The sequence below is a fragment of the Actinia tenebrosa genome, unplaced genomic scaffold (assembly GCF_029948245.1).
Source record: "Actinia tenebrosa isolate PJP-AT-01 unplaced genomic scaffold, QUT_ActTen_1.0 PGA_scaffold0__85_contigs__length_37466705, whole genome shotgun sequence".
Classification (NCBI taxonomy): Eukaryota; Metazoa; Cnidaria; class Anthozoa; order Actiniaria; family Actiniidae; genus Actinia; species Actinia tenebrosa.
This window is the reverse complement of record NW_028292569.1, coordinates 15,659,379-15,674,033: the sequence shown is the minus strand read 5'-3', so window position 1 is coordinate 15,674,033 and position 14,655 is coordinate 15,659,379. Positions and strand designations below refer to the sequence as shown.

Here is a 14,655-nt window from a genome sequence, read left to right as displayed (position 1 = left end):
ACTTAATAGTTATAAAATGAACTAGTATTATTTTATGTTAATTAAATCAATTGGTTGTTAAAATGTTTTTTCAAGCCTTTATTTTATCCAAAGTGATCTTGGTAATTGTCCTCAAGTCTATATTCTCCTTTCATTGTTTGTCTAGAGTACACAGGGATACCACACAGTGATTTATGTCCAGACACTGTATAGTAATAATCTTTTCATTTTGGTCTTTGCTTTAATCGTGATATTCTTTGGAGAACATTACAATATGTATTTGGAATGTGTCTTATTGTGTCAAAATGACTAAACGAAAAGGCCTTGTCTAAAAATGCAATGATTTTACTATATTACTCAACGGCAAGCATCACTTTTTTTATTTACCAAGTTGAACCATTCATTATTGTTTCTTCTGATTATCATATCTATTCATTTATTATTAGTATATTTATTACATTTACTAGCTTGTTTTTAAATTATTTTCTTTGTTTGTTTCTTTTTTTAAATCCATCCAAATTTTTATTTATGAGTTATCATTATAATTATATATCATTGATTAGTAGGCTTACCATTTTATAACATTTCGTTAACCTGATACAAATCTTGCAATGAAAATGCTAATTAGATACAACCACTAGTGGATGTATACTGTTCTGATACAGCACTAGTGGTCATATCTAATTAGCATATGAATTCAAAATGTCCCAAAGGATTTATGAATTATTCATGGCTTTTCACAAGTTATTTACAACATTCACGTCCGTGTTGTATTGGCCATACAGCATAACCAATACAACACGGTCGCTCATAGATACCCACACTGACAACTGTTCTTACTCTGTCAGTTAAAAGTGCCACAGGTTTCCAATCCTACAAGAAAAGGTTTCATATCCCCCATCTCTCTTCAACCACCTGCAGATAATTAATCACTTTAGAGGGCTCCATCTTTTGTTCCCCTGCCTCCACTCATGCCAAGTTTATTTGTACCTGACCAACAATAATATTCAACATTGTGTGTACTAACCATTGAGAGCTAACATCCCCTCCACTCCAACCATCCGAGGTCTTCCCCTGCCTCCATTCACGCCAAGTTTATGCACTGGACCATCACTGGGACCCCCCTCCCATACCATCTGCAATATGCTCCACCACTGTTTTTGGGACAATATTAAAACAAGATTTACACTTTATAACATTTTTATTTGTAGCTTCAATCCTAAGTTTTACAACATACGTGATGCTACCTGAATGCTAACAACCATATAATCTGTTTCTTAAAATGTTTCAACTCTAATTTTACAACTGTAAAATCTACAACTTTTTAGCACAGATATACTGGAAACATATACATACATACTGGTAATAAACCATGATAAGCTGGTACATACTGTACCTTTTATATAACTTTGTATTAATGTGTTTGCAATAGGCACCCATATAATGGGTAAGGTGAAGACCAATATGATCTAAATTTTTTAAATCCTTTTTTTTTAATACATATTTTTCTTTTTTTTTTTCTTCTTCTAACTATCAGCTATAATACTCAACATTGAGTATAAACTATCAATAATAGGATGCAGTAACTGCAAACCTATCTACAAAAACTCAGCTTATGCTTGAAACCAGTTCCAAGGTTTTTAACTACATAAATTTCTTAGTGGAACTCTTCAAGGTCATGAAAAAAGGGTAACATTTTAGAGAAGGACATACATTGCATGTCACTTCTCCAAAAAAACATTCCCAAGCATGAAGAAAGCATATTGATGTGAAAAAAACGACAATTATCAAATCATGAGAAACGTTTTTAAATTTTGAAGTTATTTTTTTGGGCTAAAAATTGTTGGGAGACTTTCTGAATACTTGAGAATGATGGATAATATGGTCACGTAAGACCATCGCTTGATGCAAGCTACTTTTCGTCATACTCAGTTGCTGTTGATGAGCCAAAAACTATCAATAATGAACTAAAAATCTTTAGAAAAGATAAGATTGCTACAAAAAAATTCAAATGTCATAAATACAACTAAGAAAAAAAATACAAAAAAAAAAATCATATATTAATACCATGGATCATCAACAGCAAGTAGAGAATAACTTCACAACTGTGGGGGGTTATCAACAAAAATAGCAGAGAGATTATGACTGGTTAAAGTAGGCCGTGAAATCAGGCCAATCGGTTATCCCAGAATCAAGACTCTCTGGGCTGTGGTCAGTGATAAAGTCTTGGGAATCTGAAGTAGTTTCAGACTCACCACAGACAGCATCTTCCACCTTCTCATCTGACTTCTGCTCTGTTGGGTCATAACCCAAGATCTTTTCAATGTCGCACACAAACTGGTACACATACCTCTTGCCATGGACTTTATCAATAATATGTTTGTCATAGTAGTATCGGAGTCCTCGGCTCAGCTTTTCGTAGTTCATGCTGGGCTTGTTCTTTCTCTTGCCCCACATCGTAGCAATGAGGTTTGGGTTCAAAAGTTTGAACTCGAATCTTTCATCATGGGTCCACTTGATCAGGCCTTTTTGTTTGGTGTCAAGCAAAAGCTCAAGCAGAAACTGCCAGAGTTGAATCGGTCCATTTCCATTGTACTTGGCTGGTGGCTTGGGCCCTCGCTTTCTTCTTCCTGTAGTTCCAGTTTGTTGGGTTAGCACATTAGGAACCACTTGCGTCAAGATGTTCTGTTTACAGTTGTCGTCAGATAGAGGGCTGCATGGATTAGGCATTGGGGACCCTCCACTACACATGCTCAAACTGTCACTATGAAAGTCACTTTCGATTCCTTCGTCAGTGCTTGAGCATGGACTGTAGGCAGTTTCAGTCACTGAAGCAGGACTCAAGGCACGCTGGTGGCTCACCATTTCTTCAACCTTGGGATTTGAGAAAGTCTGCTGAGGGCTCTGTTGAAATGCCTGTAAAGGGGTTTGGAAAGGTTGCTGTTGTTGACTGGTGTTCAGGACTTTCTTGACTTCTTCCAGTTCTGTAAAGTCATTCAAGAATGACAGATCAGGAATCTGGTTTCCACCTCCTACAAAAAATTAAAATCCTAATTAATAATCAATTTAGAAAACTATCATATAACCAGCTGATAAACATATTTTTCACATCAGAATCTTACCGTTAAGAATATTCCCTATCAGCTTTGCAAGTTGATCATCTGACAAGCCAAGAGTTTCACCTTCGGGTTGGAAGTCCATTACTATAAAAGGAAAAGGAATTAATTGATTATTTTGCTCACTGTTATTGGTCGCTTGCTCTCAAACTAGAAATGGGAAGTTACTGTCAATCTTCTTAAGATTCTGATGATGACCCCTGAGGCATCAAAATGTGGGTGGGATTAATTAGATCAATTCTTATTGGATATTGATATAGTCACGAACCCAAAATAGATCATGTTATTTATCATGTCAGGAGCTAGCCAATGGGACGCGGGATTGGAAAGTGAAACCAAGTATCGAAAGTGACATCATGGAAAACATGCTGCATCGATTTTTCCGCTTTCGGTTTCGATCGATCTTACCTTTCTTTGTCGAAGAAAGCTCTGGTTTCTTTTCTTCGACGATTCCATCGAATATCTCAGTTACATCAGAATCATAGTCAGAGGTTGTGCCGTCTTGCATTTGGCTAATATCGTAATCATTGCCAAACATCGAAGTGGTATCTAAAATTTAGATAAGAACAACAACGATGTTAAAGGATTTAATCAGCTTAAACAGTTAACTAATGTTTTGAAATTATTCTTTAGGGTTGAGATGAATGTTTTTTAGAGCTCTTACCTAGAAGATCGGCTTGATTGAAAGAGTTCATCCATCCATCATCAAGAGACTGTTGTGGTACAGTATGGGCTGGAGGGGCTGTGGGGACTGCAGCTTGGTTAGCGTAGTACAAGCCTTGAAAATGTTTAAAATCCATTGGTTCGTTCAAGTTCTGTAAAAACAAATGAACGAAAGAAAGAATAGATCAGAAAACGAAAAGAGATCGAATATCTTAGCAAAGGCGAAAGCTGGCAAGATCTGTCAAAATATGAGGGCGACAACGAGCGAACTCGAACGCGCTCAAGCAAGCTGAATCAAAATGAAATTTGTCTGAAATTTGTACATCAAACTTCAAAAATTATAAAAATACAGCCTGATCGAACAAAAAGCTTGATTAGGTAACAAATATTCTCGATTTTGGTCGAAATTTGAATTAAAAAAAACGCTATAATGAGAAATCGCACGTAGCAACCTTCAAAAAGACGAGCTACGCGGAACTAAACGTCCTCAACAAGAAAGAACGAGTTCAGAAACGATAGAATCCTTACCTGTAGCTGTCGGCTTAGAAGAGAAGCTTCGTTCATGGGAAAGTTAAACTAAAGAGATAAAAAACAAAACACATAAATACAAATGAACTCCTTATAGCAAAGCTTAGGATAAAGTATGGATGCGAAGGCACGGTCTTGAGCATGAGTTTAAAGTACTGCCCTCAGCAAAGTTGCTTTTTAGCAAAAAGTTGAACAAAATTTTATCAATACCTGCATTCCTTGACTCGATAACATTATGGATGTAAGATTTTAAACACGAGAAGGTGTTTTTGGACGGTTTTTCTGGCTGTTTTTTTTAACGTCCTTTATAAGACTTATTCTTTACTTTTCTCTAGAGCAACTGACTGGGTTATCGGCGCGTTTTGGTATGTATATTTGTGCGTCTGGCTCCTGATTGGCTTTTAGTGATGTCATAGGTATGACGTAAATCCTTCTTATTTATAGTCTGATTTTACAGGTCGTTTCATGTTCTTGGGTGTGTGTGGAAGCAGCCAATAGAATGGTTGGAAGCATGACAAAGATTGACAGATCTATCGAGGGATCACTTACAAGTCAACACGAACACATGGGGGATTTCATATCGCTCGTTTCTTGGAAAAAAGATGTATTCAATTAAACGATATGCAACGTGTACTTTCGCAACCATGAAACAAATATCTAAAGCAGAACCTAAAAATGATTTAAAACTACTTTTTACCAGTCTGTGGATGATTCATGTTAAGTTTTATGAAAATCAAGAGAGCGCGCAGTGATGGGTTGTTTACCAAGACCGAATTCTAGGAAAGTTATTTTTGCTAAGTGATGTTTTATGCATTATGCATTAAGGGAAATTATTGTCACTCCGATATCTATGAAATCGACCGAAATTCATTAAAATTTATTAAGCTTAGCGCAAAATGAATATTTATTTTCGAAAGTAATTCAGTTTGCCATGCAGCTTATAATAAAAAAAGTGGGTAATTTAATATTTCGAAAGTTGCAGCCCACGTTACATGTCACCGAGATCGATAACCTTAGGAAACCTCCCACACACGTCTCCCAAAACTTGGATAATAAGCTAGATGGATATCGCTGAATCAGCTAAACTTTTTAGCACTAAATTTTAGTCAATCTTATGAGATTTTTTTTAGATTATCGTCAGTAACGCATTTTCTAATTACACGCTTTCTTGTTTGTCACCAAAAAAATCGCACCAGTCATGGGATTTTTCCCTTTGTTTGCTCATGCGTAATTTTCCAAGAATTTACTGCCAAACAACGAACGCGCTGGTAAGACATTATAAACTATTTATTTCGGGTAACCTTTAGGAAAGTTTTATCAGTTACCTGCTAACCTTCATAGCCTGAAGATAGCATGTTTTAAGAGCTTTTAGACCTTTTAATTCTCCTACACACCCCTCCCACGGGATATGACGCCTCGTCGAAATAGATTAATCTATCGGGCTTATTAAACTAGTTGTATTAATTTTAAGTAATAGTTTGTATGAATCAATATTGGCCTTGTGGCTATATGAGACGAAAACTAAACAGTGAATAAAAACAAAATTCAGGAAAAACAGTTCAAGAGCGTGCGATCCTATTACCTGACTCAGGGTGTGGAAACCTTAGTTCCGAGGCACGCACAGCCAATGCAAGTTTTTGTCACAGCGCTGTTTCAGCGGAAATTCAATTTTAGTTTGCATTTTTCTCACCCAAAGCCGCTGGCGCATTGAAAGCCTTTGTGATATTGTCACTGCTTCAACGGAAATATTATCTTCAAGCCCGCTCGGTCAATGACAAAATTAACGCAAATGAGCTGTAGAATGAAAAGTACGCATGCACAGATCACGCACGATGGTCATTTCAACGCCAAGTTGCTGGGTAAATAAATTAATTCAGAGTTGTTGCTGTTTAGTTGAGACACCCACTCTCTAAAGTGATCGCCAGACGCCTGCAATTGTTCTATGATAAAGGGATGGGGCTACTATACCTGAGTATCAGGTTAGGGATGGGAGAAGGTGCGAAACGAAAAAAATGGACTGTGGGAGAAACACAAATAGCACACATTCGAAAGTGAAAACTTTATTAAATCTATTTGTGGTTATATTCAATTACATTTTGATGATAAATAGAGATTACTGTTCATTGTGTAATTACAATTGACGCAGGAAAAAGCCCTAAAGATGTTTAAAAGATGTATAGTCTTATCTTTTGAAACGCTTTGACAGTTTTTTTAAAATTATTATTCCATTTTCACTTCGCTTTGTTTGTTGTCTATTTTTCACTTAGTACTTAGGTGAATAGGTTATTTTTAGATTTTCATTCTGATATCAGCAGACGTCTATGAGACGGAAAAAACGGACAATTTGGAGTTACTATGGCGACACTGACGTCATACACGAGAAAAAATTCTCCTAGTAAATAACAAGACATCATGGAGTGTGAAATTTGTTTCTGTTATCATAATAATTGTTAGTTTTTCTTAAAGAAGCTCATCAAAGAAGCTTGTTTAACTGGTTTTAGGTCCATTTGTTTGTTTGGTTTTGAGTCTGGGCTGGTACCCTTAATAGTGTGAGGTACAGGAAGTGGGTCTTGTTTAACTTCCATAATTTCTTCCTCATCACTTGCATCAGTTGATTCGCTCTCATATACCTTCTCTGTGACTGGATTGCAAGAGAAAAAATGTTTGTCTTAAAAAGAAAATAAAGTGACATCCAATGTTTCTTCTCTCTTTCCTTCCTTTCTTTCCCTCTACTTCCAAAAATACTCTCTGGAGAATTTTATAGTGATAGAATGATACACATGGCTTGCATCTCTCTCCCTTCCTTTCTACTCCTCACTCTTTACTCTCTCTCTCTCCCTCTCCCGGAGCTAACATTATCTATGTATCAAAGCAATTCTAATAACTTAGCCATTAAATACTTACCCATAAAGCCATCATCATCTACATAGGTTTTTGACTTCATGACCTTCCTTCTCTTTCTTCTCTTTGTTGAATTATCAACTGGTTTTTGGCTGGGATTAGGTGTTTCACTTACAACAGTACTGTGGTCACTTTTTGAATTGATGGAATCTGAGGATTGAGATGGAAATTATAGTTAATATTGCCACAGGTTTTTGTAGAGGATTTTATACTGTAGGCATCGCAGGCATTCCCTCTATTCTTGGTTGATTTGATTGTAGAGTAACTGCTCTCAATACGAGTGCCACAAGGGGGTGTGTTCTACGTTTTTCAATTTTCGTGTATCGCACACTTTTTTTAGCCCAAATCATGCATTATGCAATTACCACTGTGCCACGCTTTGAAGCGAAGCAGCAATCCTCATTTCTCCTAGGGCTAAACGAATTGGTTTAAAAAGCAGTATAAGAAGTATGTTTGATTCAGATGGAAAGTCTTTTGCATTATTTACTATTGAGGTGCAACCACTTGCCTTCTTCACTGCTCTCTTCCTTCTCTTCTTTTTTCCTCTTACGGTTTGTTTTGGTTGTCTTGTCTTTGGCTTCATCTAAAAAAGAAAAGGCACTGCCTTTACTACATGATGATAAGAATACATGAAAATCATGCTAGGCATCTATTTATCCTTATGTTAAATGTACAGTAGATTTTAGGCATTTTGAATGAAGTGATAATTCATTGTTCACATTTTTATTTTCCCAATTCAAACCACTATCAGCAGCCTCTTAACAATCTTCCTACCTTGTGTAGCTTCTTTGCTGTTCTTTGTTGTCTCTCTTCTGAAGAAATAATTTGAAATCCCCACAAAGGTAAATAAAGTGCAATAAAGTACTCAGAAATATAAATCATAAGAAAGTCATAGATAGGAGCTTACTTGGTTGTCTTTTTGTTTACAACTTCTTTTTCCTTTTCCTTTTTACTCTAAGTACAAAAATTATTAGAACATTTGGGATATTTCTTATTTCTAGACTTAATTTCTAGATTAATTTATAATAAATTAATATAGAAATTAATTAATTAATTTAATTAATTGCTAATTTAGCAAAGAAGATCAAATTTAGTTAATATTTAATAATCAATATTAATGTTAATTTATACCTTTGATTTTGACCTTCTGGGCTTAATTTCCTCTAAAGAATAAAGTAACGCAATTAATATTGATAATGATTACACCAGACTTGACTTAAATATGCTTTGAACTGTCTTACTTTTGACAACATAATAATGGGACTATGAAAGGGGTTCTCATGCTTGACTACACTCTATTCCCTTGGACCACTTAAAATTTGTAAACTACAGTCATTATTACCTTCTGATTCAGAATCAGACACCAATTTCTTAAAGCTTTTTGGAACAGGATCCTATGGAGGGAAAAGGTGTTCGGTGAATTATTTTTTTGGCAGAATCCAACAAGAATTTATTTGACATATTATTACAATTTCTTTAAATTTGTTCTCAACTAACCTCTTCCTCATCTGATGATGACAAATTTCTGGAAAATACATAAATAGGGGTTATTGATCATAAGGAAAATATTTCAGCAGGTTTTAGATGGTTTGTGAAATTTTTTTATCATAAACACAACCATCCAGTTGCCAAGTTGCTAGAGTGAAGGCATTTAACCAGTGAAATAGAAATACTAGTCAACGTTTTATAGTCAAATAGACAAATAAATAAATAAATGTGATTTCACAGTGGCATTTCTACAGAGTAGCTATTCATCCACTGTAATTCCAATTGGAATTTAGGAGTTGATTTTTGGACAATGGAAATAGGGTCTACTAATGTGTATTTCTAATATCTATTTCACAGGTTTTAGTGACTTCACTCTATGTCCTAAGACTTACTAGAAGCTCATTAGAAGCTTACTTTATTCTTTTTCTGGTTTGTTTTGTAGGTTTGTTAGATTTTTGTTTGTTTTCTGAGGTTTCTTTGATATCTTTGGTGTGGTCAGATTGCTTTTCTTCTGATTTTTCTTCTGATTCTTCTTTTGACTCTTCTACTTTTTCTATAGGTTTTTCTTTTGGTTTTTCTTTTGGCTCTTCTTTGGGTTCAGATTTGCTCTTAGTTGGTTCTGGATGAAAAACACAAACAAAGAAACATATTCACAAAAAAAAATGCTATAAACATTTATAGATGATTCTGTATATTTTCTATATCCACTGTGTATTCGTCATACTGCTCTCATATTATGTAGTTCACAGAAAAGCTGGATTATAATTTAAGCTGTTGTTTGTTGAGTTGTTTAAAAAGGGTGGGGTAAGGTTGGTGAAATACTCCCAAACTTAGTGTTATTTATTTTTGTCTTAGCCACCGACTATTAAGTGCTACCCTTGTAAAAGAAGGACAATTTATTTTAATTTTATTTATATACTATCTATCAGCTTCTTGTGCAACCCCTTCTTCAGTTGATCACAACACTTTAGCACTTACCTGATATTTGTTTTCCAAAGAATGACATCATTCCACTTGGCTTTGATTTCTCAGCTGGTTTAGCTGGTTTTTCCTTCTTGTTTGAAACAGCATTACTAACTGGTTCATCAGGTTTTTGTTGTTCAGGTTTTTTGTCTGTCTTAACAGCAAACATTCCCATGTTTGGAAGTTGTCCTTTCTTTGATCTTTGGTTTGATGGCTTGGGTAAATAGTGACAAGAGAATAATGCATTAAATTCATAATTGGTGTACTTTTTCTTTCCCTAGGATGATCAAGTGAGTATTACAACTGCCTTTGAATATGAGCCAGACAAAGTCTTTATAGACTGGTTGGTTCTTGACTAACCATGGCTTCAACTACACATGCATTTAGAGCTCAGACTTTTAAACCCCTTCGCTAATATATATTTTGATTGCTGTCTAAAAAATATTTTTGATATGTCCCATATTACTGGTAATTAATTAATAAAATAACAATTGATAACTTTTATTTAATTATTAGTTTAATTAATAATTAATACCAATACTTACTTTGGGTTTAGGTTTATCTGTCATTGAACTTGAAGAACCTGATGTTAAATTGCAAAAAGCATAAATCAAGTAATATATCATTACAAGTATTATGCAAGTAATTTTTCCACATTTTGCAACAAATTTTTTAGTAAATTTTTTCCCCACTGCTGTCATCTAGGAAAAATGTACCACTATATGCATTTCACATACTACACTTTTTCTGAGATAGCAAACATGATGCATTATATTCTAGCTTTAGTACAAACATCTTTCGTTTATGTCTTATATGGTGTTGTTTGCACTGATGCTAGACTACAATGCATCACCTTAATTAGCTCAGAAAAGGCCTACCTACACGTTAATTTCTAGACCACAAACCATCTTATTAATCAAACTCATAAAAGGACGATGTACATGCTATTTCTAGACCACAAAGCATCACCTTAATCAACCTCCGAAAAGGCTGATATGTTGTCTCACATGATTACTATATTCATACCTAATCCATTGGTCATCTCAGGTTTTGGAACTGCATTTTCTTTGCCTGGTTTGCTGTGGGAGGTTCCTCGGTTTGCTCCTCCGTCACTACGTTTTGTTGCTTCTTTGCAATAAATATGACTCCATTTGTTGGGTTCATCTTTGTGTTCTTGTTGAATTTCATAATCAACAGTATAAAGGGTGTTAATGTCCTGGAAAATAATACAAAATGTCAGTATTCTTGATTAATTGGAAAAACTATTCTTGGTTTAATGACGATCATACAGATGATGATAACATTGACATATGCTGATACAATGATTGTGCTAATGATGCTGAAGATAACATTGGTGGTGGTGGAAATGATTATAATGACACTGATGAATAGTTCATGATTATGTGGTGATGATAATGAAAATGATGATTGGCTGAAAGATTGATTATTAATTTTGTCAAAATAACAAAGATGAAAGTACAGTTGATAACAACGATGAAAAATGACAACTGACAAATAATCTATGTGTTGATGATGATGATGATATTAATGATGATGATCATGATTGTATGTTGATTATAGATCTTTTTCATACCTTTGGGGTTTTCTTTTGAAGGCTGTATACATGTACAGAGGTTACGCATTCAAACTGCTTTTTGGTTTCTGCACATTGAAAAAATTAAGAATATCTTTTTAATTAAATGCATGGAAACCATATAAGTGAACATCGTGAATTCTTATTTAGTACACATTTCTGAACCTTACCTTCAAGCTTGTGATCACTAGTTAAAACATATTGGTGAACCTAAAGTATGATTTTTTGAGAACAATTAACCTTATACTGTATTTTGGGAAAAAAGTGCAAGAATAAGAAAAATATGCAAATGGTGGTACTACCAAAAGTATTTTCTTACCAATTGATCATCAACCTTACACCTTCCTCCAACTAAATAGGTCGCTGTCAAACTATTGCTCTTCTTTGCTCTTTCTTTTAATAAAAAAGCATAAAGCATCCTGTTGCAAAGGAAGTAAGCTTCAATAAGTTAAAGCCACTTTCGTTTTGTGTTAGCAACTTTCATATAAGCTTAAATTAAATTCCTCTCTGCAAATCAATGGGTTAGTTAGACAATTTTGAAGAGTGAAAAACTCTTCTTGGTATTAGGCATACTATTTAATTTTTAGCTTTAAAAAATAAGGGAAAAGAACGACGAATTCTTACTGTTTTGCAGTGTTGGATGCGACAGATAAAGTTCGACTGAGCCATTTATAGGTTACCTAAAAAACCATGCAAAAATCAGCTGAAATAAATACATTAATGAAGAGCCTTGGTAAAGAAAAAATAGCTAACAAAATCGATAATACATACAACTTTGTCTTGATCGTTAATAAATTCGTCCAAGTTATCCAAATATAAACTCTCTTCGTCCGCCATATTGATTTATTTCCCGCCAAATTAAATTTCGCGCGCGCAAGCGTTTCTGGGGAATTGACTTTTTAATAAATTTTACTTAAATATTTGTTTCTTTTCTTCAGCCAAACGCGTTTTATTAATATTTCTTACATTTATTGCCCTTATTTTCTTGCAAAGAAATATAGCTAAACTTTTAGATATTTTTAATTTTTTTTTTAATTATTTTTGTAAATTCCCGCGGCGTCCCGCAAATGTCCCGTGATTTTGCGCTTTCAAAGCAGTATGGGTAGTTTTACTACAGATCAAAACAAAGATGGCTGGTGTTGCTGGGACTCTTGGAAAATCAATATTTTTTAAGTTAGCAGGAGTTTCTGGAGTGCTTGGTGTTGCTTTAGGAGCTTATGGTGCACATGGTAGGAGATATGAATAGTGGGTTCTTGAATTTCTTGAAATTTCTTTGAGTTTCATATGGTAAAGGAAGCCGCTTTGCTGTAAGCGTGACATAACATGAGGGTGTTACATAAGAAGACATAATCCTAAATCACGTCGAAAAACTTTGATTCGTTAACTATGATTAACAATTTTAAAATATCTTTTTTACACCGAAAGGTCCATCACTGAATAAACCAGGCGCTGAGAAATTTAAGGAGGTATGATTGATACAAGTGACATAGCCAGGGGGTCCTGCTCCCCCCTCCAATCCTCATTCTGTAGAAACCTGAACCTCTATGTAGTCACATGATAAGTTAAACTTACCAATGCCCCACCCCCCACCAAGGCAAAATCCTGTATTATTTACCAGAAAATTTAGGTCTATAGTTTCAAAAAATAACTCTTCTTTGTGGAGGGGATTGGTACGGCTATGTATGAACTTTAATTGTTAGTGTATCATTCCAACATATTGGTAGTGATTAATGAAACTGCAAGAATCTTGCCTACAAACACCTACCCCCTCTTCCAACCCCTCCACCATTTAAAAAAATTTCATTTCCTTTTTGCATTTAAGTTCATTTGAGTTCTTATTAATATATCAGGTTTTCAAGACAGCAAATTTATACCATCTTGTACACACTGTTGCCCTCCTAGCTGCTCCATTAGCTCAAAGACCGAATTTGGTAAGTAACTATTAAGAGGAAATTTTTTTCAATAATGAGAAACAATGGAAAAAAGCGCCAAAAACTAGACTTTCGTATGAGTTTTGATCCCAATTTTCGTTTTGGGTTAACACTCAAAACCTTTTTAAACAGTTAGAAACTGATGTACTATGATAAAATGTCTGTTTTTGTTGTTTTTTTTCAGTTGTACAAAGATGTTTTGTTGCATTTGTGTTAGAATGTTGCTTTGTCAGGCTTTTTTATAGAAAATATATGGGAAATAAGCAAATGAAGGCCTAAACCTCATTTTCAAATAAAATTTTTGCTTTGGCTTAACACTTTGATTCCACTTTCATCAGTCATCTTCACTTCCAAACAAGTTAAACTTTCCTGAATAACAAGATTTTAGCCTTTCTTCAAGAAAATAGTTTTTGGCGCTCACTGCTTGAATAGGAAAAGAATCCTTTCTTAATACGTAAAGACATCTCTATATATACACTGAATTGAAATATGGCACACAATTTGAATAACCATTGTTCTGGAACAACTTGCCTACATGTTCATGTGGAAATACAAAAGCATTTTCACATGTACAAGAAGCTAGTCAGTTCAGAACAATAATTTATATAGTTACCATTGGTGTATATTTCATAAATCATGCTATAAATTGGTGATGATTTATTCTTTTCATTTTGCATTATAGGGTGGCGGACTCATATTTACAGGAATGACATTGTTTAGTGGAAGGTATTTATATGTATCTGATTTTTTGACTTGCTCTTTGATAGTATTTTTTACTCAGTAGCTTTAATTTTTAAACAGCAATAGAATACACCAGTATTCTAATTTATATTTCTAATAAAGTGTTTTGTTTTATTTTCCCAGCTGCTATGTTGTTGCTCTCTCACAAAACAGAAAACTTGGTATACTTGCTCCATTTGGAGGGACTCTGCTCATGATAGGATGGGCATCATTCTTATTTTGAATTGTAAAAAACTAGCTAAAAAGCAGAATTATGATATTTTTATCATATCATCAACCAAAATCTGTAATTTCTTGTGAGTACCAGTTCTTCACTCAATCTTAATGAAGGTACATTGTTATTTGGGGGGGGGAGGGGGTACTTGAGGGAGGGGGCCTGGGAATTCAGAGGGGAGGGTCATCAGAATTATTTTATTTTGACAAAAGCTTTTCCTCGTTGACTTGATAAGCTCCTAGCATGGGACTAGAGTCCCGTTCATACCATCCCTATTGGGTAGTCATTCACATTCATTTTTCTAATTATCCTACCATCTTATATAATATACAGTACATGTATCTTAAAGCTATTACTCAATAAAGTTGTAAAAAATAGAAGGTTCATGCATTTATTACTGAATGAAAAGGAAATAAGGCTAGGATCATTAAAAAAAGATTACTGCAAATCCTTCAGCTCTCATGTGCCATGCTTGTATACCCTAACCAGTCATTCCAGGAAAATAAGGAGGGAAGAGCATAAAATTTCCTAGAATGG

At 34.5% G+C, this 14,655-nt stretch overlaps 3 protein-coding genes across 4 annotated transcripts; 1 reads left to right on the top strand and 2 right to left on the bottom strand.

The window, feature by feature from the left end:
- Positions 1–1,161: 1,161 nt before the first annotated feature.
- Positions 1,162–4,654, bottom strand: LOC148913572 (uncharacterized). Its single transcript, XM_089032985.1, has 6 exons — positions 4,497–4,654; positions 4,287–4,334; positions 3,760–3,910; positions 3,504–3,644; positions 3,102–3,182; positions 1,162–3,011 (listed from the first exon to the last, which is right to left on the bottom strand). Exons 1-6 carry the CDS (start codon positions 4,518–4,520, stop codon positions 2,119–2,121), a joined length of 1,338 nt encoding a protein of 445 aa, XP_088889111.1. The 5' UTR covers positions 4,521–4,654; the 3' UTR covers positions 1,162–2,118.
- A 1,713-nt stretch (positions 4,655–6,367) lies between these two features.
- On the bottom strand, positions 6,368–12,099 carry LOC116303116 (uncharacterized). The gene is made up of 17 exons (XM_031712586.2): positions 12,004–12,099; positions 11,857–11,912; positions 11,552–11,651; positions 11,403–11,442; positions 11,233–11,300; positions 10,665–10,854; positions 10,184–10,221; positions 9,654–9,852; positions 9,090–9,294; positions 8,685–8,712; positions 8,530–8,581; positions 8,319–8,350; positions 8,095–8,141; positions 7,962–7,999; positions 7,696–7,770; positions 7,191–7,337; positions 6,368–6,927 (listed from the first exon to the last, which is right to left on the bottom strand). The coding sequence occupies exons 1-17, from the start codon at positions 12,067–12,069 to the stop codon at positions 6,737–6,739; spliced, it is 1,572 nt and encodes a 523-aa protein (XP_031568446.2). The 5' UTR covers positions 12,070–12,099; the 3' UTR covers positions 6,368–6,736.
- LOC116303126 (transmembrane protein 256 homolog) lies at positions 9,809–14,498 on the top strand. Of its 2 annotated transcripts, XM_089032994.1 has the most exons (6): positions 9,809–9,928; positions 10,195–10,252; positions 12,658–12,698; positions 13,083–13,163; positions 13,846–13,889; positions 14,028–14,498. In XM_089032994.1, exons 2-6 carry the CDS (start codon positions 10,225–10,227, stop codon positions 14,125–14,127), a joined length of 294 nt encoding a protein of 97 aa, XP_088889120.1. In that variant the 5' UTR covers positions 9,809–9,928; positions 10,195–10,224; the 3' UTR covers positions 14,128–14,498. The 2 variants fall into 2 exon arrangements, with proteins under 2 accessions (XP_088889120.1, XP_031568462.2); XM_031712602.2 differs by lacking the exons at positions 9,809–9,928; positions 10,195–10,252 and adding an exon at positions 12,323–12,461.
- The last annotated feature ends 157 nt before the right edge of the window (positions 14,499–14,655 follow it).